Source organism: Astatotilapia calliptera, chromosome 3, assembly GCF_900246225.1.
Source record: "Astatotilapia calliptera chromosome 3, fAstCal1.2, whole genome shotgun sequence".
In the NCBI taxonomy this organism is placed as follows: Eukaryota; Metazoa; Chordata; class Actinopteri; order Cichliformes; family Cichlidae; genus Astatotilapia; species Astatotilapia calliptera.
In genome coordinates, this window is record NC_039304.1 from 30040732 (window position 1) to 30067375 (window position 26644).

Consider the following 26644-nt stretch of genomic DNA (forward strand, 5'->3'; position numbering starts at 1 on the left):
GAAAGAGGATATGATATGAAAAATAAATATGTGTTTTTCATTATAACATCATTAAGAACATTAAAAAAAACACAGTTTATATTTACATTAATATTTTCTGATCTCTAAAGAACCACTGTCTAAATGTTTGTCCATTCTATAGCCCTGAATGTAAACTAATGCTGACTAGTTGGTTTAGATAACAGAAACATCATCACTTTAAACTTCATGAAGCTTTTCATGTTTCTTCTTTTCCTTTAGAAATGTAGTTAAATTTAATTTCATCCACGATTGACTCTGTTGTTAAAACTCAATTTGTTAATTTTGTTAATGACAACTTGTGAGTATTGACGCACTGACTTTACACTGGTCCTGGTTAAAGTTCAAGTTTCAATGACAAATTTAATTAAATGTTGTTCAGTTGAGTATTTGAACAGGGATCATACATTTATGCTGTCGGTCACTGAAGACTTACCTAATACTGTTATAGAGACAGTATTACTGATCTTTTTATCATGTGAGCTCTTCCTGTCACCAATGCACTGATATTCACCACTGTAACCTGTAGATGTAATTTCTAATTTGGAGTCTTTGTTTGTCCTGTAGGAGAAAACTTCTTGACCATCCTTGTTGATTTTGTAAAACCAGTCAGTGTCTTCTCCTTCATTCATGTCACATTTGAAGGTAACAAACTCTCTGATGAAAAAACTGGACGATTTGGGTTCAATAGTTAGCACAGCATCTAGAATCCAACACAACCACACAGTTAACAATCTGAAACACTTCATGTACTATTGAAGCCACAACCTTAGTTTATATTCACAAAATTATAAAGATAGTGATAGATATATAAATAAATAAATAAAAAGAAAAATGTAAAGTGCTTAAGACTGAAACAGTAGTACGTAAACAGAAGTAAGATAAATGAAAAACAAACACAAAAAAAGTGAAAAGTGTTTTGTCACCTTGAGCGTGTCCAGTGCAGAGAAGCGTGCAGAGCACTAAAATAAAGACAGAAACTTCAGACATTATCAAAGTAGCGACACTCAAATATGTCTCTGTAGGTTGTCAATCATCATAAAACAGGAAACAGAGTGGAAAGCAGACATGACAAGTTTGACAACATGAACCAGAAGACAGGAAACATGACAGACTAACACAGAAGACCTAAGTGAAACATAACTAAACTAAACTAAACGCAACCAAAGGCAACCAGGTACCTCCCCCTGGTTTATTATTACTAGTCTTATTGTTTGTGGATCTGTAGTTCTGGCTTTAGTTGTTGTTTGTTTTGTGATTTCTAGTTCTTGGGTTTTGTTCCTGTGCCCCTCATGTTTACAGACAGACAGACAATTTTATTTCAAACATGCAAATATAATTGAAATAACAAGAGACATGTATTTATCTATGTCTACAGAATGTGTGTGCTCTTCATGTTTATTTTCATGTTCCCCAGTCAGTCGTGTCTCATGTCGCAGTTTGTCACTCCTGTGCCTGTGCTTCGTGTTCTCTCTGTTCAGTGTCAACGTCGTGCCTCTGTGCCTGTCGTATGTTTCCTGTTTTATTTTGATATCCCCTGTCCTGTGTGCAGTGTGTCTGGTATTGCTTCCCTTGTGTTGTTAGGTCTGATTTTTCCCGCCTGTGTTGCCACCTGTTCCCCATCCTCTCATTGTCCTGTGTGTCACTTATACTGCTGAATGTTACAGTTGCTCCAAAAAAGTCACCAAAGGCAGATTCCAGTGTAAACGCTGTCTCCACATGGACAACTGGACTGATGCACCTCCTGCTGTCAGACCTGCAGGGTTTAGGCCTGTGGTGTTCTCCTCTGTCTCATACTGAACATAAACGATTTTTTTTGAAGTGGCACAAGTAATTTGTGTGCCTTCTTATTTGATGCAGCACACCTGATTGTTCTGTAAATAGATTTAAATGGTTATATAAAAAACGCCTGAGGCCTTGGCTGCATTTTTAGGTAAATGGTATTAAAGAACTTTGTTTGCAAAACTTGTGCATAATTTTCTAGAAATGTAGAATTTCTATTTGCATTTCAAGTTATGAAAATGATTCGTTAAACATGTTTGTGGGTTTTACAGTAAAAAATATAACTTTTTTCTACTCGGATTTTGAATGTTTTGTCTGGATTTAGATCAATTGTGCTAATATAGTATACCAAAATGAAAAAAACCCTCAAATTTCAGATATTTAAGGTTGTGCTGAAAATAATGATACCAATCGAAGCAAGATAAACAGCTTTTAAAGGTGAAATATAGAAGTAAAATCAAAAGTAGTCAACAACAGCCAATTATACCAGGACCCCAGAGGGTTAAGTCCTGTGTTTCTTTCTGTCATTTGTCATGTCGCACACTCATAATGCTGTGTGTTTCTTTCCTGTTCCAAGTCAATTCCTAGTTTTCAGTTTCTGGTTTATTTTCTAGTGTTTGAGTTTCTAGTTTTGCTTTGTACATGGATGAGAAGTTTTCCAGCGTTAAAGCTATCGTTTTGAGTTTACTCCTCTGTTTACGAGTCCTACACTTGGGTCCAACATCCTGCCTGCCACACAGCAAACCATGACAATAAATCTTAGATAAACTAAACCAGCTCCACACACTGACTCAGATTAGAGTGAACCATCAAACAACATGTTTATAACAAAACATGAGTCTTCTGATCACATGACCTGCAATGGTACAAATGACTGATGCTCTGTTCTTCTTACTAAAACATGTTTATGGATCAGTATTAATCAAACAATAGATGTAATAGATGTGATGTACTCACAGAATAGGCCCAGCTCACAGAGCAAAGTGGCTCCCATCCTCACATCCAGCAGTGACACGACTGAAAACTTCTACAACTTTCTGTAAAGAGAGAGAGTGAAGCAGCAGCACAGCAGATACCAAAGGCTGTGAAGGAAACAAAGAGACTTTTTTTAACTTATTCTCTCAGCTTCCTTCCTTTTACACTGAAATAGCAACTCAACAAGATCTGACCACTGTATGGTGTGACATCTTTATACTCTCCTGCTGCTGCAGAAACATCAGGTACTTTCTTTATGAAAAGGCCTGTAATATAAAAACTAAACCGAACAAAAATAGACAAACAGTAAGATTTATTATACAAATATCAGCGTGACTGAGCAGCTAAAAAGGCAAAATAAGATCACAATTTCAGGATAACTTTTAAATGTGAAGTTTTTAGGTTATGTTATGTACAGAACTTTATAAACAACCAAGAAAACAGATTCATACAATATTAAGGTTTTCTTAACTGACAAAGCTGAGCTTGATTCATTTAAAGTATTTCATTACACTAATGCAAAACAGAAATAGTGTCCTTAACCAGAAGTGGGCATGAAGCAAGAGGAAGTCCTGCCCTCTCTCTCAGATTACTCGTGCTGCTGTTTTCATGGTGATGTAAGCTGTGTCAGTGACAACACAGTGGGCTGGTTCCTGGAGAATGTGAGTAATGTTTTTAAAATCAAAACTGAAATGTAAAATAAAACACTGTCTGACTCTTTTATAAACTGTTTCCACTGAGAACTATTAAAGCAAATCCAAAATGTACACCTGTTTGAGCTGACCACATATATGTGGTTTTGTATACAAAACATTGTCAGTCTGATGTTTGGAGAGCAGAGCAAAGCTGCAAACAGAGCCACCGTATGAATGCTATATTTGTTTCTTGTTTGGTTTCCTGATGCACATATTATTGTATGTATTTTATATATATATATATAACAGAGCACACCCATTTAGTACAAACAGCATAACTCATGGGCAGTGGGTTGATAGGTTTGTAGCTTGAACCTATTCGCTGGAACGTTGAGGACAATATAATTACACAGCAAGCAAGACACAAAGTAGGCAAAGTTCTTCATGTTTCTCGTGCACGGGAGAGAACCGGACAAACGCTGTTCCTTCGCTTGACCCCAGTTGCTCTCGTCCGTTCTCCCGTAACACTACTCTTTTATTGAGGTTACATGAATATGCATAGGTTCATTAACATATGACGTCTACATACACACAAAGAGTACCTTGCCTGTGTGTGTGTGTGTGTGTGTGTATGTGTGTGCGTGTGTGTGCGTGAGTGCGTGTGATTTGTGTGAGGTCAAGATGTGACCCTGTGAAGACTCCCCAAAGCTGGTGCCAGGAGTCTAGCGGGTCCATCTGAACAAAAGGCTCTTATACTTAAAGAGATATACGTGTGTTTGCTAAACCATATATCAGCAAGAGAAGATACGACCTCTCCTAGGAGGTGTGTGATCTATGCCAGAACACTCTGTAGAGGAGTGAACGCACCCCCCTCTTCATGCTACACAGAGTTGTTACAGACCTCCTAGAATGAGACATTCTTTCAATCTACAAATGATTATACACCTCTAAGCATATATGGTTAAATATTTCTAAGCATAAATGACAATCAACAATACAAAACCTAACAGGTGTTTCCCCTTTTCTGCCAAGAGACAGAAGCTCAGGATCAAATAACATCTCAGTTTCAGAAGAAATACCACAGAGTGGGGTTTATGCAGCACTTTTCTAGTTTTAATGACTATTAAACACTAATAGTGCAAGCCACATTTATAAAACATTTTATTTTGTACACTTTAAATACTTTAACCCTTCAAGACCTACCATAGAACCAAGTTCGCCAGAGCTTATATTATATTTTTACATGCTGTGGAGCCATTTTTGGGAGCATTTCAAGTTGCTATACATCAATACAACCATTATAGCCCAAACTTTAATAATATGTCTGCATTAGGTGCATAGTAATTACATAAATTGCAAAAAAGTGCAATAAACTACAAAAAAATTGAAAATCGTTTTTGTTTTTTTAACATATATTTCTAGTTAGAGAAATTTAAGAGGCTTATCCCTCAAAACTGTAAATACAAAAAAGTTACACAAACTAGTTTCCCACCACAGGAAATTTATTTTGAGTGTCTTCATAGTTTTATTTTTGAGATACACCAATTTTTATATACTGCAGGAAAAACGAAAATAAATATTATAGTGCAAATTTGCAAAATAACAGCATGTGCATCAAAATAAACTATTTCCAGCAGTGCAATATGAGTCTTAAGCATCCCAGAAACGACACAGAAAGTCATAAAGTCAAACATAACTTTTTAAAACACATAACAAAGTAAAACACAAGCTCATAAGGCCCCGATCGTAAAAAACTACATTTCCGCAAAATGACGTCACTTCCGGTTTCGGGCAGGTCATGCGGTCATGTGATAGTTCGCGCTGATGGACGTAGGAAGTGTTACAAACAGCTGATGGATCGGCGAAGCGTGTTTCTGGAATATCATGTTTTTGTTGCTGCAAGTGATTTTTATGCAGTTTTTGCAAAGCTATATGTGGCCCGGTCATGGGGAATGAGACAGGACACAGGAAATACTCTTTTGTGGGCTTTTTTATTCTCCGACTGTACTCGGAGGAGCACAGTTTTAATTCTGTAGTTTTGAGTGAAACGGCAAAATTTAACTATTCCACTGGCTCAGCCTAAACTGCCTTTCAGGGTCTGAGACAACAGTAACTATCATATGTACATGTTAAATCCAAACAGTATAGACAACAGTAGTGACCTGTCAAGAAACAAATACAACAAAAAAAGAGAAAACAAAACAAATAAACACATTGTTTACATCCCACAACTTCGCAGGTCAACTGGCAATAAAGTGCACTGTAAACTCTCTTTTAAACATACATTTCTATGGGAGAACATCATGAACTCACTTCGGTTTCTCCACACAGCTACTGTGCTAGGACAAGTACACACGCAGGAATCACACAGCAAGTGATCTCCCCTCTGAATCAAACAGAAACATACAGAGTTATGCAAAGTGAGTAAAAGTAAACTTAACAACTTTGAAATCTGTTAGGACACTGTAACTACTCACGCCAACCCGCTCTTCAGTCCCTTTCACAGCACGTGACCATTAAACATGCACCCGTCGCGCGTTAAGAACTGTACAGAAATGGTCACAAACATGGAGTCATTGCTAAAGAAACTTAGCTAATTACAGTCTACTACAACACTGGTGACAATATTTTGCAGTATGCTACACTTTTTAGCACATTTACCTCGTGTGTAGCTAGCCACAGAATCTTTTGCAGTCTCTAACTCTCCAGTGCTCCCGCTCACAGCGCTCAGTGTGACACAAACTTGAGTGCATGCGTGCTCTGGCTTACGGCGGCTCTTAAAGGGACAGTATACCCCCAAAACGCGAGGTCTAGTCATCACCATGACAACCCTACAACAGACCTCCGGTAGACAGGCAACCAGTCAAAAACACAATTCCCTCTTTTTAAACCCTTTCCATGCGTAGTATTAGTTCACTTGGCTACATATATGTGGAAGGAAACTGTGACCTAGGACAAGCTGATGGCATAAGATGTAAGTACAACTCCTCCAGTTTCATATGCAAAAAAAATTATTGCGCTAGCTTACTTGGTTTCAGAGCTACCGGGATTTAAAAATAGTTACGCAAAACAGAGCGTGCCCGCTCCGATCGGCTGTAAAGGGTTAAAAACCTCACATCCACAACCAGTTTTCAACACTGGATATGGTTTCTCGTCCACTAAAGAATCAAGAGGCTGCTTCTCCAAAAGCTGGTGACTGTCCTGGAGCCATGCAGGCAAATAAAACTATTTTTTAACTTATTCTTACTGTTTCTTCAAAAAGTTCTATAGTTGACAGTTAGTGTGTAGATTAATAATTACTTTCTTGAACTACTACAGGTTTGGGCCTGAGCTTCTTGGATGTGAGACATATGTCTCATGTTCAGTGGTTTTACCTGTTTTCTGCCACCCACATCACACCATGGAGGTCTGCAACGATCAAACTACATAGTGAAATTTAAGGCTACATCCACACAAGCCCGGATAGATTTGAAAACGGCATTGTCGTCTGAAAACCCTCCGCGTCCATTTTATCTTTTTCAGTCATTTTCACAGAGTTGTGCGTCCACATTGAATCAGCCGAAAACGCTAACGTTCCAGTCCTGCGCATGTGTGAAACACAAGAAGATTCGACCTGCCTCATTTCTGTCTGCTGCTTATTTACTTTCCGGCTCTTTGAAACATCGCAGCAAAATGTCGAGGAAAAGCACCGAGTTTTTTAAATGGACTAAGAAGGAGGTGGAGTTGTTGCTGCGAGTAAGAATTAAAGGATTAGGAACAAAAGCTATCTGAACCATCTACAAACCAATATTAATCTTTAATAGGGCTGTCAAAATTGAGAGCAAACAAAACAACTGCTGTATAATGCCCTCCGCTATCTCAGTTTAATTGGTCACTTGACTGCATCACATGACTAAAATGTGTCATTGTTTTCAAAAAGTTTCCATTTTTGCTGTCCACACTGCGACGCGAAAGCACCGTCTTCAAATGTATGCATTTACAAAACGTTGCTTTTTTCCTTCACTGTTGACGGGAGGCCAAAACAGAGAGAAAAAGATGCGCTTTCAAACGAAAACGTATTAGTGTGGACTTACCCTAAGACTGCCTTCACAAAGGACCTATCCCAACCATGTAGCTATTAGAGTTGGATGTCTCGAGACCGGTCTTGGTCTCGAGACTCCACTTTTACATGGTCTTGGTCTTGTCTTGGTCTCGATGGACTTTGGTCTTGTTTTGGTCTCACTGTCTCGGTCTTGCTGTCTCAGATCGACATAGTGGTCGGGAGATTTGGAGTCAACAGTATCCATGACACACACAACGTAACATACAATAATGTGTCATGCGTAAAAGCATTAGCTCTAAGACCCGTGCTTAGAGAGTGCTTTGTAGTGAATCAGAGTCGACTTCCATTGAGCGAGAGCCGGCTCCTCACTTAATTTCCTTTCGCTGCTCAGCTCTCACACAGTGGCTCAGCTATGCTCCAATCCCTCCATATTGTGGCCAATCACATATGAGGATATAGGATAATATCATTATGTGAAAAACAGAGAGGGTGAGAGACGCGACAGTCAAGTAGAGCATGGGTCTATCCTCTTCTGAGTGAGACAGTGGACAGCAGTGAGGAGGGCTGTGCGAGTGCATTGCAAAAACACATAAATATGCCCGACACCCGTAAACGAAGCAGCATCTGGCTGCGGTTTAAAGACTTTGTTGTCTTGGTCTTGTCTCAACTTTGTCTTGGTCTTGACTCGGTCTGTAACCCTCTGGTCTTGGTATTGTCTTGGTCTTGGTTTAGGCAGTCTTCACTAGAGAGCGAGAGCGAGAAGAGGTTTGGCCCAGCCTTGAGGCCCTGCTGCAGGAACAGTGTAAAGATGCCACCACAAAGGAGCCAACAAAGACAAAGAGCCTCCTCCTCTGTCTTCAGACTCTGATTCAGATGAGGAAGCCCAGTGTAAAACGGCCCTGAGTTTGTACAGAGCAGAAACTGCCATCAGCGAGACAGACTGCCCGCTGCAGTGGTGGGCCAGTTGAGAAGGGACCCACCCACAGCTGTCTGTCCTGGAAACGCTCTCAAAAACACAAACATTTCAAAACAGAGCTGTCCGGTCACAGTGTGGACACTCCAAAACGCAGACTTTCTAAATCGATGATGCATTTTAGTCATGTGATACAGTCATGTGACCAATTAAACAAAGATAGCGGAGTGCTTTATACAGCAGTTGTTTTGATTGCTTTCAATTTTGACAGCGCTGTTAAAGATTAATATCTGTTTATTCATGCTCCGTATAGCTTTTCTTCAAATTCTTTAATCCCCAGGACTGGAACGTAAGCGTTTTCGTCCGTTTCAATGTGGACGCACAACTCTGTGAAAACAACTGAAAATGCTAGTGTGGACGTGGAGCGTTTTCAGATGACAACGCCGTTTTCAAATCTATCGGGGCTAGTGTGGACGTAGCCTTACAGACTCTGCTGATCGTCTGTCCCGCGATGATGCATTCTCTCACTAAGCTTGGTTTAGCTTGTCTGCAGGCTTTATTAAATGGAAAACTTCCACAACACTGCCTTATTCTTTTAAGAAGGAAAAACTGCATTTATGCTGAAATTTTTAGTGTTATTATTTAAAGACAATACCATTTGAAAATGTACTTAAAGTACTTAAAATAGCACTTTATTTTTAAGTCTGCCCAATTTTGGCCAGGGATATTATTTTTGTTTCTCTGTTTTGAATTGAAATGTAGTTTCAATGCTTTTTTTCCATAAGTTAAACGAGCTTTAGTTTACAATATTCATGTCCATGTCTATTATTTGATTCTCTTGCCCACTAAAAACTGAAGTTGAAGAGCCTCGGCACCATCTTGTGTTTTAGATGTGTAATTTTAGAGCAAGTCAGCAGGAAAGCAGAATTCCTAAGTAATGAAGACATAATTGGGTGGGAAATTCTTGTACTGTATAAACCAACACTAATAACAGGGTTCTGTTATATTACAGATGATGAAATTTAGCTAGTTATATGCTGACCATTTCACAGCACTAAAGGAGGAATATGGAATTAAATTAGAATTTTCTTTCCCTTTTCTAAACTTAACAATGTAGTTTTGAATGACTCACTAAGTGAAATGCAAAATTTAAGGTCCAAATGGGATTCTGAAACAATTTATTGCAGTTTCAGGTCGAGCTGTACATAGAACTATGTACAGCTCGACTCTCTCTGGCCTGCTCAACAGTCAGGTCAGGCCACAGTTCTTTATTGTCCATATATTCAGACGATCATTATGAAGGCATCTGCAAGTGAGAATGATAGATGTGCAGTGACATTTAAAGTACGTGGACTGAAGGCTGATTTGTCTTAAGAAGGGTGGCAGAAAGATGATTGGACAAGACCAGTGATGTCGCAATCAGCTTGACAATGTGGGTGTGTGTGATTATAGAGCTTCTTCATTGAATTTACACATAACCTTTATTTAATTTTTATCTCAACTGACAAAGCTGAGCTTTACTAATGTAAGTTATTGCATTACACTAATGCACGGTGATACAAATCTTTCCATTCAGGTGAAATTGTGCTTTGGTCACAAATTCAGCCACAGGAAGTGAATGAGCTAAAACAAATAGAAATAGAGTCCTCAAACAAAAATGAAGTCCTGCCCCCTCTCTCTGTTTGTCTCTCTTTCTTGACAAGTAGCTGCTGCATTATTGCAGAATGAGTGGGGGGGGTTTGTTGTTGTTGTTTTTTAATAACTTGTTGTTTTGTTACGTTGTAGTCTGTCAAAGGCGGAGAAGTTTCCAACATTACTGTACTTGTGGAACTGATTATTTATAATTTAATAAAACCACACAGTGAGCCTCTTCCAAAGGGGGAAATATTTCAGAAATCTAACTTGAACTGATGTTAAAATGGGACAGTCTTCAAACACTGTATGAATATTGTAAGCACATTTGTGTTTCTTGTTAGGTTTCCTGATGCACATATTTTTTATAGATGTTAAACTGCAGCCTAACAAAGCAAAAGAGATGTAACTGAGTGATACTACACTTGATAGCTTGTCCTCATATTGGTGTTTAAGACATTTTATTATTATTATTTTATTATACACTTCGCAGGGATAAGAAGAAGAAGATATACGAGAAAAGGTAGAAATACGATGAAGAAGCCTGCTTTGCTGTTTGGTCCCAGTAAAGTGATCCTTTACATTACTGCCATCTTGTGTCCCACAGTCGGTTACTGTCACTGAAACCTCCACTTCTTTTCATGCTCATAGGATAGCTCTCTCTCTCTCTCTCTTTTAATGGGCGTGCCCCTCTCACACACTGTTTAAGCTTTTTGATTCATATTTTTTATAATCAAATATTTAAAAAAAAATAATGATGAAAGAAATAGAATATGAAGTATTTAAAATGAGCTCAAATGTAAATATATGAAGCAGTAATGTTGATGTGTGTGTAGTGAAAGTATTCCTTCTGTGAAAGGACTGCTGCTATCTACCTGAACAAATGTGACTGGAGTTTGTTTTAGAACTTAGATTTTATGCTATTTATGCCTTTTTTGCTGCTCTTTTTAAAATGTATTCTTTTTAAACTGTGTTGTGTTACGGGTTCAAATATTGAGGGTGAGCACAAAAAACAACAATTGGTCCAGGAGAGTCGGTCAAACAATGATTTTAATGAACACACGCATGGGGAGATGAACACTGCACACAGACAGCATCAATCTCCGCCCAATAATACACAAGCAGTTGTTTTTATAACATCAGTGTATCATTTAGGACGCCGCCTCATGCATCAAAGCAGATACAATACATGCATAAGTTTCAAAACCACAAATGTTCTGTTGATGACTTTTGACACATTTAAAAGGACATCTTCTCCGTCTCGAGGCCAGGTGCTTCCTATTAATCTTCTAACTCTTGCTTATCTCCTGGAACAAACTGTCCCTTAGGCAGACACAATTTTGCAGTCACAAGCTTTTGCAAACTATTATTTGAACTCTTACCTAAACATGAGTCTAACTACTGTTTGTGTGTGTGTGTGTGTGTGTGTGTGTGTGTGTGTGTGTGTGTGTGTGTGTGTGTGTGTGTGTGTGTGTGTGTCTCGACCTCAAAATGCACTCAGCCTCACCCCGCCCGTTGACGCTTCTGACCTTTTACCAGACAGAAGCTCTCTGTGATAGGTGTAATAATCTTAACTCAGAACATGTGTAATCTATTGAATAAATGCTTTGATGAAATGATAATTAATGTAATGGTAATGATGGTTATGAATAGTAGCAGTAAAATATTTCCCTGATCTCCACAATTGCTTATTGCACTGTAGAGGCTGGTGAGAAACAGTATTTCGTTTCAGGCTGGGTAACACCATACGAAATGACAGTAAACTTCTTGAGTCTTGAGTCCAGTGGGATATTTTCATAGTATTTGAGTACTTCTTTTCCTGAAGGAATGGTTTAAAAAATTCCTCCACCACTTGCTATTAACAGCTAATCATAAATGATGTAATAATCAGTGCGTCCCAGGGTGGCTGTGGCTACAATGTAGCTTGCCATCACCAGTGTGTGAATGTGTGTGTGAATGGGTGGATGACTGATATGTAAAGCGCTTTGGGGTCCTTAGGGACTATTAAAGCGCTATATAAACAGCTCAGGATCGTGCTGCTCTCTGGACCTACATCACACGGGTCACCCAGTTTCCTAAAGAGCAAAGCACAAATAAATTAAAGATAAATTTACAATTTCAAATATCTTCAGCTTAAATGAGCAGAATTGCAATAATGAGCACATTAGGTGAATGCTCTCTTTCAGGGCGTTAATGACCAACACTGAACATCTGTATAATATACTCTCAGTCTGAAACAGCTGTGCACTACATTAAAATTGTGGGTGTAATCAATTTCTGCCCAAACTAAAATAATAATGTTAGTGTTGTTTTTAGCAATAATCACTGTTATTTTATAATCACATAGCTTTCACAAACTATATATTAAAGTTGACACTGTACCGTTTTCAGTATTTCCAGAGCCTCTGATTGTCTCATAGACACAACGATCACCTACAAGTCAGAGAAAATGAGTCACCACATGTCTGTGATACTAATGTGAACACAAGTATTCTTGTCAGTAACATTTATATTAAAATACAATGAGATAAGCTTTGTTGTCAGTGTAAGCACAAACATACCCTGAAATTAGAAAATGTTTTATTACTTATAAATGCTGTACATGATTAAATTTCATTATTGTCTTAGTTTTCTTTAATTCAACAGTGTTAAAGCTGCAGAAGAGAAAAGCATCAGGATATTTTAAACTAGATGAAAAACTAACCATGAAGAAGAGAGGAGTAGACTTGTTGATTTTCATCCTGACTCACCCTCTGCTCATCGGCAGAACCTTTATTAACAATTTAAAATGAAAATATTGCATTTACATGGTTATGTATTATACATTTTTGCAAACGGTTTCCAGTTTAGGAACGTTGCCCATTCAAACACTTTAAAGAGTGAAAAGAGCCTCACCTTTCTTTCTGTAGAGGTTTTTGAACAGGAACAGGAGGAAAATAAATATGACTCCAAAAATGAGTCCAGTGATCATCAGAAGAAGAAATGAAGAACTGGACACAGCTACTGCAAATAAGAAGAATGAACTGTTAACTTCAATAAACTGAACTGAACTTGCTGTTTAAATTCTCAGGGATTTATATCTGATATCACTCTCAAACCAGGGAATTGTATACATGTTAGGCATTTGTGTTAACCACAGTATTGTTGAAAAAAAAAAATACATGCCTGTTTTAAGATCATATTATAGTGCAGTAGACAAGGTATCTACTGTAAATGTTTTTTGGATAAGCCACCTACAGTAGGTCATGAAAAATAAAGTGTTTTGATCCTGCTCACCTTTAACTGACATCCAGCTCTGTGCTGACTCTCTTCCTGAGTACTGACACTTGTAGAAACCTTCATCAGACTTTGACACTGCAGAGATCTTCAGCTCCCCTCGGGTATCATTTTGAATAATTTCGTCATTGTGATAAAAAATCACATTGGAAAGTATTTTCTCTCTTGAACTGCAGCTCAGACTCACAGACGTTTCTTCAGTCACAGGATAAACAGGACTCACCAGGATAGGATCATAATCTGCAAAACAGGCAAATCACATTAGTTCTGGTCACACTTTCAGGGATGGAAAGAGCCTTAACAACAACAACAACAAACTGAATTGCACAAAGTTAGAGTTTTTAAAACCCTCCTGTCGTGTTTACCTCTCGTCCCTTACTTTAGTGTTTTTCGGTCCGTTTTAACTGCTCTTAAATTAGCACAAAAGACATTTTTGAAAACCAAACTCAGTTCCTGTGGATCTTTCAGTGGACCTTTTAGTGGTCATTCGCTGGGCCATTCAGGGGGTCATTCAGTGAGTGAGCGAGTGAGTGGATTCCCATTCATTTCCTATGGTGGTCATTTTTGATGGGGAACACCACAGGTTTAACAAGGTTGATTAAAACACTCAAAATTCAATGAGAGAGGTGATCATTACTTTTTTATGTTCTCAGCTTTAGTCACTGATCACTTTATGGTCTCCGTGTTGTCTGTGTTTCTGTCTTTCAGTATTCCCATACCTTCCTCTCTCCTCCTTGTGTTAAATTAGTCTTCTTTCTCTATCTAGTTGTCTTCTTTCCTTTTTTTTAGTTACAGTTTGATCTTGTTTATCTTGTCTAGTTTTATTTCCTGTCCTTATTCTCAGGAATTTCTTGATTGTTTTCAGTTGTGTCTGGTTCCCTGCTTGTTTCATTTCCCCTCACTATCTCTTGTATATAGTTTTTTATTTTTATCTTTTCTTGTTTCGTCCGTGGAGGTGTGTGTTACCTAGGTCTGTTTTCCGTGTACTTCATGAGTGCTCCACATTATTTCTGATATTTGGATTGCATCATTTCTTTATTTACTTCGGATTTTGAATGTTGGAAATCCCAAGAATAATCAGCATTTTTTTTAATGAAAAATCACTGTGTTATCCGCATGTTTCCTGTGTCCTGCCTGTGAGTCTGCAATATAAATTTAGTGTACCAGATTTTTTAACTTTGGGGTTTTCTGTAGGAAGGAGTCTAGGCAGAGAAGTGCAGACTTCCTTCCCCTGGCCACTCTTCTATGGGCTCACTGTTGTTGTACAGGGACTGAATACGCTGTGACAACAGGCAGGGTACCCCAAGAGATGTGATCAAATGCATTCTCTAAATCCATCAAGCAAAATTGCCCCTGACAACATAGCTCCTAGGATCACTGGAATCCACAAACCCCTCCACTGTGATAAAGTGGAGATTCACAGAGGGGAAATTTCTGAACCATTGAGGAAAATATTTAGGTCTTCTTTGCCACATACAATGACTTACACCAGGTTATTGGGGTAATCATTTACATACCGTGTACAGTGATGTTGACTGCATTGCTGAAGTCTCCTGATTCAGATTCACACCAGTACACTGCAGTATCTGACTTTGATGTGTTGATGTTGTATGTAGATCCAGTCATTCTGCTCCAGTTAGAAGAGTTCAGTTGGCCATTATCAGAAAACTTCCCCACTCTCCACTTGGCAGAGTTTCCCTCACAGGTCAGTGAGACAGAGTCAGAGGTGAAGTGTTGCACTCTGTCAGGACTCACTGTGAGAGACGCTGCTGAATGAACATCTGAAAACAACATGCAGCGAAGAGTCAAAGCTCAGAGATGTTAAATATTATTTTAATTTATCTGGTATATTTTTTTTACTATGTGCTAATAAGTTATAAGTTAACAAGATGTTCGTTTTGGTCAACCTAAAAATTGTACCCTGGATAAGAATGGCAGCATTGTTATGTGTACAAATAAATAAATCTCAAACAACACTATTCAAAACCTTAAGCCATGCCTCATTTCTTAATAGTTTGTAAGGAAAACGGGAAATGGAAACATGCAAACATAAATGAATGTATCATATATAAGACAAGGATTGTGTGCATAAATAAAGTAAAACTTTGGTATTACCACCTTTATTTTTTAACATAAGCTGAACTCTCGTAGGCAAAATGTCTTGTAATTTATTTAACTAGTCCTCCGGAATAGTACTTAAAGAAGTTAAAATGATGCCAAACAGACTACCAGTGTCGTAAAAGAATATCTGGATTGAAAAACACACAGCGGTCTCTGTTGGGAACCCTATCAAATTGTTTATTGTATGAAGAATAAACAAGTGCATCTCCATTATTATCTAACATGCATATATGTATATACACACACCAACACACACACAGGTACGCACGTGGACACAAATACATGTATACATATACACATGCATACATCATCAATAAAAGCATCTGACTGGAGGAACGCAGAGTTCGAGTGGGTAGGTGCAGGCTAAGGAGATCTGAAATGTAAGCTGGAGCCAAGCCATGGAGGGCTTTAAAAACAAATAATAAAACCTTGAAATCAATTTGGTATATAACTGGCAGCCAATGTAAAGCTGTGAGTATCGGAGTAATACTGTCTCTCTTTCTGGTGTCCGTCAGGAGCCTTGCGGTCGCATTTTGAACAAGTTGCAGGCGGAACAGGCTTGATTGACAGACGCGTAAATAAAGAGAGTTACACTATTCACGATGTGATGAAATGAAGGCATGGATAATGGTTTCCAGATCTTTAGATGACAAGATAGTTTTGAGTTTAGAAATGCTCCTGAGCTGGAAGAAACTGCCACAAACAACTGTAGAATCAAAAATGAAAACAAGATTTTTAACATGGGGATGTAGATTAGCTGATCGTGGGCCCAAGTCATTTCTTATGAGACTAACAGAGTCTTGTTTGCCAAAAATTCTAATGTCACTTTTGTCATGGTTTAATTTGAGAAAGTTCAAAGACATCCAGCAATTTATGTCACTAAGACAATCTGAAACTTTCTGCAATGTGCTATCAATGCCTGGTTTTAAAGAGAGATGTGTATCATCTGCATTAGAGTGATAGGAAATTTGGTGTTTCTGAAAAATAGAGCCTAATGGGAGCATGTATAGGGAGAATAAGACAGGGCCCAGAATAGAGCCCTGAGGCATTCCACAAGCAAGTGTAAGCAGGGCAAGAGTATTTCTTTCCCTGCATCACGGAGTATGCTCTGCTCTCTAAGGAAGAGGCAAACCATTTTAGAGCACAACCTTGAATATCAACGCATGTCTTCAAACAGTTTAATAGGATTGTGTGGTCAACCATGTCAAATTCTGCACTCAGGCCTAGAAGAATTAAAACTGTACTTTTTCTAGAGTCACCAGCATATCATTGAACACCTTCAGTAGAGCAGACTCTGTGCTATGGAAGGCTCAGAAACTAGACTGATATTTATCCAGAATACTATGTGTATCTAAGAATGAGGACAATTGATGGGGGGGCAACTTGTCATGGTCCTGGGTCATTATGACCCAGCGTTCTCAATTTTCTTGTGTTTTTGCATTATGTTTATTTCATTTGTTATTTTAAGAATTTATTCTGTGGTGCACATTTCATGTTAAACAAGTTTGTGAATTTTCCATTAAGACTCATCATAAAAACTAAAATAATAAATATATTATCACTACTCGTTTGTTAGATTTTGGACTGTTTGTTATTTATGGCCTGTATGTCTTATTAATCTGAGCTTAAATGCCTTAAATTCTAAAAAAAAACCTGAATTTCTGGATGATTCTGAATGAAAGAAATAATCAGACGAAACATACTGTACTATTTATCACCGTCTACTTTGGGTTAAACACACCAAGGACATTTTTTGAAACCGTTTAAAATTTTTATACAGTCACATAAAGTAACATTTGTTATGTTTCCAGTCAAAAGTGACTGGGAATATTTCATTTGTGTACATCTGACCCTTGTCTGACTAGTTTCTGCATCCCAGAAACTGCTGGTAAATTCATTTCTGGATCTATACACATCACCCATATATGCTTTGGTTTCTTTTTGGGTTACCTCCTTCCAATTCTTTTTGTAAATCTGTTTCCCCTCCAAGTTGGTCATGTTTACCACTGGGTTTGATGGACCCAGTCCAGAATAGTTCAAAGCAGGATTTGATGTCATCAATACAGGACACAATACATTTTGTAGGTGCTATGGTCATCCTGATGATATTTTCAGCTGAAAACTAACTTAATTCTCAGGTGGGGATAAGTTCCCATTCTTTTACTTGAATCTGACAGCAAACTCTTCATCACTGGATTCCTCCCGATCAGTCATTTCTTGGTCTGGATTGCACAGATTATGTTCCCTGCCGTCTTCAGCTTCTGACACTTCCTTATCTAATCCATCCTCACTGTCAATTTCCTGGCCACATTTGTCCTCACTAATGTGGTGATCAAGTAGCCTCACATAGGGTATATCAACCTGCCATGATGTTGCCAAACAGTGACCTTTGAGTAAGACCTCAAAAAAGCATTATACATCAAAGCTACAAGAACAGTTCAGTGCTGTTGAAACAATGTTGCAGCTGTCTGTGAGAAATGCCAACACAGGAGTTGTTTCCATGGAAGAGAGGCTCTAGTGGACAGCAATTACCAAAGTGGCTACCAGAGAACCCAAGGTGCTTGTACAGTGGGGCAAAAAAGTATTTAGTCAGCCACCGATTGTGCAAGTTCCCCCACTTAAAATGATGACAGAGGTCAGTAATTTGCACCAGAGGTACACTTCAACTGTGAGAGACAGAATGTTAAAAAAAAAATCCATGAATTCACATGGTAGGATTTGTAAAGAATTTATTCGTAAATTAGGGTGGAAAATAAGTATTTGGTCACCTCAAACAAGGAAAATCCCTGGCTCTCACAGACCTGTAACGTCCTCTGTAAGAAGCTTTTCTGTCCCCCACTCGTTACCTGTATGAATGGCACCTGTTTTGTCATGGTTCCCGTGCCTGCTCGGCTGGCCCTGTGTGGCTACATGTTATGTTTTGTCTATTCTCTCTCTCCTCTCTCTCTGCTCGCTGCCTGGGCGGAGCTCATTGTGAGCTCCCGGCCTCCACCACCTGTAGGCAATCACCTGTGGCTCCTCACCTTGTTTGCTCCCGCTACTTAAGGCAGTGACTGAGAGCACCTCGCCGCTGGACTATTGAGTAACGCTCGTCAGTGCTACTTTAGCCTCGGCCAGTTTTGAGCTCTGTCCGTGAAAGTTCCGTGCTAACTCTTGTTCTCTGTATGCAGATTTCTCGTGCTTGGTTTGGGGACTCTGGACGCTTTTCCCGACCCCTCTCTGCACCCCTGGGAACCCTGGCCCCCTTCTCCTTCACCTGTATATAGTGCACCTGGAGTGTGTAAATAAACCTGTTTTTCTGAGATTTCAGTCTGCGCCGAGTCCTCCCTGCTCCTCCGTGACATGTTTGAACTCATCATCTGTATAAAAGACACCTGTCCACAGCCTCAAACAGTCAGACTCCAAACTCCGCCATGGCCAAGACCAAAGAGCTTTCGAAGGACAAGGAAAAATATTGTAGACCTGCACCAGACTGGGAAGAGTGAATCTACAATAGGCAAGCAGCTTGGTGTGAAAAAATCAACTGTGGGAGCAATCATCAGAAAATGGAAGACATACAAGACCACTGATAATCTTCCTCGATCTGGGGCTCCACGCAAGATCTCATCCCGTGGGGTCAAAATGATCATGAGAACGGTGAGCAAAGATCCCAGAACCACACGGGGGGACCTGGTGAATGACCTGCAGAGAGCTGGGACCAAAGTAACAAAGGTCACCATCAGTAACACACTACAACGGCAGGGAATCAAATCCCGCAGTGCCAGACGTGTTCCGCTGCTGAAGCCAGTGCATGTCCAGGCCCGTCTGAAGTTTGCCAGAGAGCACATGGATGATACAGCAGAGGATTGGGAGAATGTCATGTGGTCAGATGAAACCAAAGTAGAACTTTCTGGTATAAACTCAACTCGTCGTGTTTGGAGGAAGAAGAATACTGAGTTGCATCCCAAGAACACCATACCTACTGTGAAGCATGGGGGTGGAAACATCATGCTATGGGGCTGTTTTTCTGCCAAGGGGACAGGACGACTGATCCGTGTTAAGGACAGAATGAATGGGGCCATGTATCGTGAGATTTTGAGCCAAAACCTCCTTCCATCAGTGAGAACTTTGAAGATGAAACGAGGCTGGGTCTTCCAACATGACAATGACCCAAAACACACCGCCCGGGCAACAAAGGAGTGGCTCCGTAAGAAGCATTTGAAAGTCCTGGAGTGGCCTAGCCAGTCTCCAGACCTCAACCCCATAGAAAATCTGTGGCGGGAGTTGAAAGTCCATGTTGCTCAGTGACAGCCCCAAAACATCACTGCTCTCGAGAAGATCTGCATGGAGGAATGGGCCAAAATACCAGCTACTGTGTGTGCAAACCTGGTAAAGACCTATAGTAAACGTTTGACCTCTGTTATTGCCAACAAAGGTTATGTTACAAAGTATTGAGTTGTATTTTTGTTATTGACCAAATACTTATTTTCCACCCTAATTTACGAATAAATTCTTTACAAATCCTACCATGTGGATTCATGGATTTTTTTTTTTTCACATTCTGTCTCTCACAGTTGAAGTGTACCTCTGGTGCAAATTACTGACCTCTGTCATCATTTTAGGTGGGGGAACTTGCACAATCGGTGGCTGACTAAATACTTTTTTGCCCCACTGTATGTGTGTGTATATATGCGCATGTATGCGTGTGTCTGTCCAACTTTTAAATCTGTGAATTTGACCAGAATGCAACATGAGAGTTAAAAATGACAAAAAAGTCTGACTGAAAATGAGGAGCGGCTCATAACTTTTGCACATTGCTGTATATTAATTTTCTCTTTTTTGCTATCACTGTAATTGATGAAGGAAAGAGTTACAAAACAAGGAACAAATAAATTCAGTCTGGCTTGATCATAGTCAGAAATGACATAACTTCAGCTCATTGGAATAAACAGAAACAAACTGACCTGCAGACCAGACAAACTTTGGTTGACTGTGATCGGTGTGATACTCTGGGTCTCCTCTTCCAGCTCTGCACACATATCCTGCTGTGTGTGTCTGTCCATGAATGATGTAGGAGTCCTGTGCAGTCCCACTGCCATCAGGTAGCAGCTCATAACTGGAGGATTTCTCTGATAGATCAGGAACAGCTTTATACCAGTAGAAGCTCCATCCTGCAGACGGATGTTCAACCTCACAGTTCAGAGTTACTGAGGCTCTAGGACTCAGCCATGATGGAGACACAGTGAGGACAGGACGGGGTTTATCTGCTTGAAAGACATTTCCCATTATGAAAACATATTACAGTGTGAATATGATATAGTTTATTTTTTCTTAGTCCATTTAACTATCACACTTTTGTCAGTTCATAAATTATTCTTTTCCTGTGATCTGGATGATGCTTCTCTCAGACATACTGATCATAACAACAGATTTACCAGAAAACACAAGACTTCTTATTAATGTAAAGTTCAGATGCCAGACCTCACAGGAGGAGATGCACATAAGCTGACAAATTGAAAATCTCATAAATCACATCATCAATAAAACAAACTTAATCATCAGGTTTTTGCATCTCCACACACACACGCGCACACACATACATTCTTTGCATTCTGATTTTCTTCCCATATAAATGAGCTCAGATTCTGCTTAGAGTAATATTTAGTATCAGACCAAATTGGTCGGTCAGTCTGTAATAAACTGGCTCTTTTTAGGGTGTATTATCATCTTAAGATGCAAGCCTCCTGCTTGAGCTGTCTGGAGGTGATTGGGGGTGCTGAGGATGGTAGTAATAACCAAAGTAACACAGGAACAATATTTTTGATGTTTTTCTTCATCATTTATGTGTTTTGTGTTAAACACTTAAAGTCATAGTGAAACAGACAGTGTGTTTCTGTGTGTTTTATTTATTTTGTATGAGATGATAAGGCAGGATGACTTTTATTCTTTTTTGAGCAAAATCATAATTGTTTTCATAGTTACAGGGCGTTTGAAATTACAAATGGCTAGTTTATTTATTTCAATATTGTACTACGTGAGGGAGCAGCATATCAGCATTGCTCTCCGATACCCTCCGTATCCCTCCCTAAAACTCCTCTTAAAAACACAGCAACAAATATCAATACCTCACAAAATGGAACATGGGATGTGGGAGCACACAGAGGCCAGCAGGTGGATGAGAGAAAGGGGAGGCTAGAGGAGAAACCCGAGGCGGCCACCGGTACGAGTGTCAGGTGAACTGAACTAAAGTTCAGTTCTTACCTTGTGGGAGAGCATGAATAATAATGAATAATCATAACGAGACAGGGGAAGCTAGACTGAATAGAATGAACGTAAAAATATGGGACCTTCACAGTAAAACAAGAAACATGATGAGGGAGTGGAAGAGAGGCAGACGAGATGGAGCGAGGGAACATGAAGGAGAGTACAGACACGATGGGCTGGGGAAACATGAATAAACACGATGGAATAAAAGACGAGGGGCAACAAGGCACAAGAACTCACAATTAAATAAACACTGACACACAGCGGGAGACTGACTATGGAATGTAGCAATTGTCAGCCACTTCCTCTACATGGATGACATCAAGCTGTATGCCAAGAGTGATTCATTGATCTACACCAACAGGATATACAGCAACAACATTGGAATGCCATTCGGACTGGAGAAGTGTAGTTGGATGATAACAAAGAGAGGGAAGGTAGTCAGAACTGTGGGGATCGCATCAAAAGCTACAAGCACCTGGGAATCCCACAGGCAAAACAGAACCATGAAGAGGCATCTAGGAAAGTTGCAACCACCAAGTACCTGCAGTGCGTCAGGCAAGTCCTGTGGAATCAGCTGAACGATAAGAACATAATCCGGGCTGTCATCATCTAAGCCCTGCCTGTGATCAGGTAACCTGCCAGGATAATAAGCTGGCCAAAGGCCCCTGCACGGTATGTACCACTGGCAGATAGAAGAAGTGGCTGACTTCCAGAAATCCTACCAGTGGCTGGACAAAGCCGGAATGAAAGACAGCACGGAAGCACTAACCATAGCAGTACAAGAACAAGCTCTGGGCACAAGAGCCATAGAGGCTGGGCTCTATCACACCAGGCAAGACTGCAGGTGCAGGCTGTGTAAAAATGCCCCTGAGACAATCCAGCACATAACAGCACGGTGCAAGATGGTAGCAGGCGGGGCATACATGGAACGCCACAACCACGTGGCTGGCATAGTATACAGAAACATCTGTGCAGAGTATGGCCTGGAAGTCCCGAGGTCAAAATTGCAGACGACCACTAGGGTGGTCGAGAATGACTGAGCTAAGATCTTCCAAATACAGAGGAAAAAATAGTGAACCAACCGGACACAGTAGTGATAGAGAAGCAGAGGTAGATGGCCATAGTGATAGATGTATTGATACCAAAAGGCAACAGGAAGAAGGAACACGAGAAGCTGGAGAAATACAAAGAAGAGCTGGAGAAGATGTGGAGGGTGAAGGTAACAGTGGTCCCCGAGGTATTCGGACCATTCGGTGCACTGACCCCCAAGCTAGGCGAGTGGCTCCAGCAGATCCCGAGAACAACATCAGAGATCTCTGTCCAGAAGAGCGCAGTCCTAGGAACAGCTAAGATACTGCGCAGGACCCTCAAGCTCCCAGGCCTCTGGTAGAGGACCTGAGCTTGAAGGATGGACTGCCCACAGAGGCGAGTGGGGAAATTTTTTTTTTTTTTACACATTTTAGCTCTTCGGAAAAAAGTAAGTAAATTGCAGTGGGTTTTAAAATGCTTGTTTCACATAAGAAATATGTTCAAAATTCATACAAAATAAACCCTGTAGACCATTTGCAGACGTCATCGAGTCACTATTTCTCTTTCTAGGATGCCCGATAATCCAATAATCCAATAATCCAGCTGAACAAAGACAACATTAAATCACTTCTTGTAGCTCTATCAGTAACCAAAACAAATAATCAAAGAGAAGCATAAATACTGCAATCTAAAAATAATGAATAATGCCTACTTTTTTTTTTTTGCAGAACTAGTGTAATCTCAATAGTCTCCTGTTACAGCTAAATGGTAAAATGGCCTGTGTTTATATAGCGCTTTATTAGTCCCTAAGGACCCCAAAGCGCTTTACATATCCAGTCATCCACCCATTCACACACACATTCACACACTGTCTGCAGCTGTCTGGAGGTAGTGAAGTTTGTGGTAATAACAACCATAACATTATTTTAGCTTCCCTTACTCAATTTTCCTCCATCTGCAGCTCTCAATATTCTCACTGAAGCTCCAAATATTATTCTTCATCTTTACGTTTTTGTTTTCATCTCTTCTGATGATCCAGTTCAGGGTCACAAGATATTGGACCCTATGCCAGACAGTGGTGCAGTACCCTGTGGGAGGAACTTGGAGAACCCGGAGACAATCCATGCAGAAGCAGGGAGAGCATTCAAACTCCACATAAAAAGATCTCGGCCAGATGGTGGATTTGAAACCAGTGCTAACCACTGAGCCACCATGGAGCTTGTATTTGTCATGGTGAATTAAACAGTGGACTTTTTTCTGTACTGTAAGAGATTGCAGTATTTGCATAAGATGCTAGGCCAAGATGACCTTGTTTTTTTTAATAGAAATTGTAGATTTGTGGTTATTTGTTGAAGGAGTTGAAAAATAATACATCTCCGATCCTATTTATTTCTGTCATTATTGTCCTCAGATGATGGAGCAGCAGGTCAGCATTGGCGTCTCTATACCAGCTGAAGGTTCATGACACAAAGTGGTGACAAACTGTCTACAATGAGGCTACTATCAGCTGCAGCTCTTTGTCTGACTAACAATGTAACATGCTTTGTAGACCATTGAATTCATCCTGTGCTGACCATTGTTAGATTTGTATTGTTGATTGTCATTTATGCTTAGAAATATTTACTTATATATGCTTAGAGTTTTGTAATTAGTTGTAGATTGGTAGAGGTTTTGATCCTTGATAGTCTGCAAAATTTGTGTGTATTAGACAGCACTTTGGGAGCATGAGAGGTCATACCGTGTCTTATTGTTTTATGGTAGGATTAACGTAGTTGCGTCTGTTCTAGTCTAAGTGCTCTTTGTTTAGATGAACTGCAGGACTTCCTCACCGTGTTATCTAGGATGAACCATCTAGGGTGAGGGGGAGGCTACCCTCTTCCTGACCAAGGATGTTTGACCCTTTGATCAGCAGTCCACACACACACACACACACACACACACACACACACACACACACACACACACACACACACACACACAGGCAAGGTACTCTTTGTGTGTATGTAGACGTCATATGTTAATGAACTTATGCATATTCATGTAACCTCAATAAAAGAACAGTGGTACGGGAGAACGGACGAGAGCAACTGGTGTCAAGCGAAGGAACGGTGCCTGTCCGGTTCTCTCCCGTGCACGAGAAACATGAAGAAGCTTGCCTACTTGTGTCTTGCTTTGCAGTGTAATTATATTGTCTTCAACGTTCCAGCGGATGGGTTCAAGCTACAAACCTATCAACCATTATGACATTTGTCAAATAGAGATCACACAACAAACATGACTTACTTGATGCTGACAATGTGAAGGCTTCACTCCACTCTGTTGAAGAATATGAGTCATCTCTGCGTCGACTCTTACACATGTAGTCTCCACTGCTGGACTCAGAAACTCTGAATGTCACATCATTATTGTGTGTCCACTGTGTGGGTGTCCTGGGTCCTCTCCATTCATACTCCCACTCAGTGGTTTCACCTCCTTCCTGCACCTCACATGTCAGAGTGATCGTCTCACCTCTGAATATCTGAGGCCAGTTGGGTTGTTGTTTTACAACAACTTTATTGGAAACTGTTTACACATATTAACAGTTGAGATACAAACATAAACATGAAATCAACACAGAAAACTTAAAATTGTGTGTCTGATAATCATGAGTGAATGTATATTTCAAACTAAATTACTGAACTCACAGGTTATCTCAATGGTGACATCATCACTTCTATCAGTGTAGTAAACTGGGTTTCCTCTTGTTCCTCTGCAGCTGTAGATTCCTCCTTGAGATACTCTGATATCTCTGTTTTGTTGATCTCTGATTTGAACTTCAGAGGTTGTTTGGGTTTGTCTGAACCACTCAAATATCCATCCATCAGAGCTCTGCACAGAGCAGGTCAGTGTCACACTGCCCCCTACTGGTGTGATTTTTGTTCCTGCTGTCAGTGTGGCCCTGGGTTTATCTGCTGTTATGAAAGAGGAAGAAAAATAAATATGTGTTTTCATTATAACAACATAAGAACATTAAAAAAACACAGTTTATATTTACATTAATATTTGCTGATCTTTAAATAACCGTAGTCTAAATGTTTGTCCATTCTATAGCCCTGAATGTAAACTAATGCTGACTAGTTGGTTTAGATAACAGAAACATCATCACTTTAAACTTCATGAAGCTTTTCATGTTTCTTCTTTTCCTTTAGAAATGTAGTTAAATTTAATTTCATCCACGATTGACTCTGTTGTTAAAACTCAATTTGTTAATTTTGTTAATGACAACTTGTGAGTATTGACGCACTGACTTTACACTGGTCCTGGTTAAAGTTCAAGTTTCAATGACATAATTTAATTAAATGTTGTTCAGTTGAGTATTTGAACAGGGATCATACATTTATGCTGTCAGTCACTGAAGACTTACCTAATACTGTTATAGAGACAGTATTACTGGTCTTTTTATCATGTGAGCTCTTCCTGTCACCAATGCACTGATATTCACCACTGTAACCTGTAGATGTAATTTCTAATTTGGAGTCTTTGTTTGGCCTGTAGGAGAAAACTTCTCGACCATCCGCGTTGATTTGGTAATACCAGTCAGTGTCTTTTCCTTCTTTCATGTCACATTTGAATGTAGCAAACTCTCCGGTGAAAAAACTGGACCAGCTGGGTTCAATAGTTAGCACAGCATCTAGAATCCAACACAACCACACAGTTAACAATCTGACACACTTCATGTACTATTGAAGGCACAACCTTACTTTATATTCACAAAATTATAAAGATAGTGATAGATATATAAATAAATAAATAAAAAGAAAAATGTAAAGTGCTTAAGACTGAAACAGTAGTATGCAAACAGAAGTAAGATAAATGAAAAAGAAAAACAAAAAAGTGAAAAGTGTTTTGTCACCTTGAGCGTGTCCAGTGCAGAGAAGCGTACAGAGCACTAAAACAAAGACAGAAACTTCAGACATTATCAAAGTAGCGACACTC

The 26644-nt window shown here is 39.6% G+C and overlaps 1 protein-coding gene and 2 long non-coding RNA genes across 3 annotated transcripts in view; all 3 read right to left on the reverse strand.

Annotated features, from left to right (window-relative positions):
• The window catches only part of LOC113019210 (uncharacterized), a 42371-nt gene extending 16819 nt beyond the window's left edge, over positions 1 to 25552 (reverse strand). Inside the window, exons 1-2 of the mRNA XM_026162769.1 lie at positions 25354 to 25552; positions 24953 to 25231 (exon numbers count right to left, since the gene is read on the reverse strand). Of these exons, the coding sequence (XP_026018554.1) occupies positions 24953 to 25028 (76 nt within the window). The 5' untranslated portion in view covers positions 25029 to 25231; positions 25354 to 25552. The remainder of the gene's footprint in view (positions 1 to 24952; positions 25232 to 25353) is intronic.
• Positions 5383 to 6331, reverse strand: LOC113019212 (uncharacterized). Its single transcript, XR_003271984.1, has 2 exons — positions 5888 to 6331; positions 5383 to 5796 (listed from the first exon to the last, which is right to left on the reverse strand). It is a non-coding gene; the product is annotated as an uncharacterized LOC113019212 (long non-coding RNA).
• LOC113019218 (uncharacterized) lies at positions 12014 to 13084 on the reverse strand. Its single transcript, XR_003271989.1, has 4 exons — positions 12893 to 13084; positions 12702 to 12767; positions 12380 to 12430; positions 12014 to 12072 (listed from the first exon to the last, which is right to left on the reverse strand). It is a non-coding gene; the product is annotated as an uncharacterized LOC113019218 (long non-coding RNA).
• Positions 25553 to 26644: the final 1092 nt, after the last annotated feature.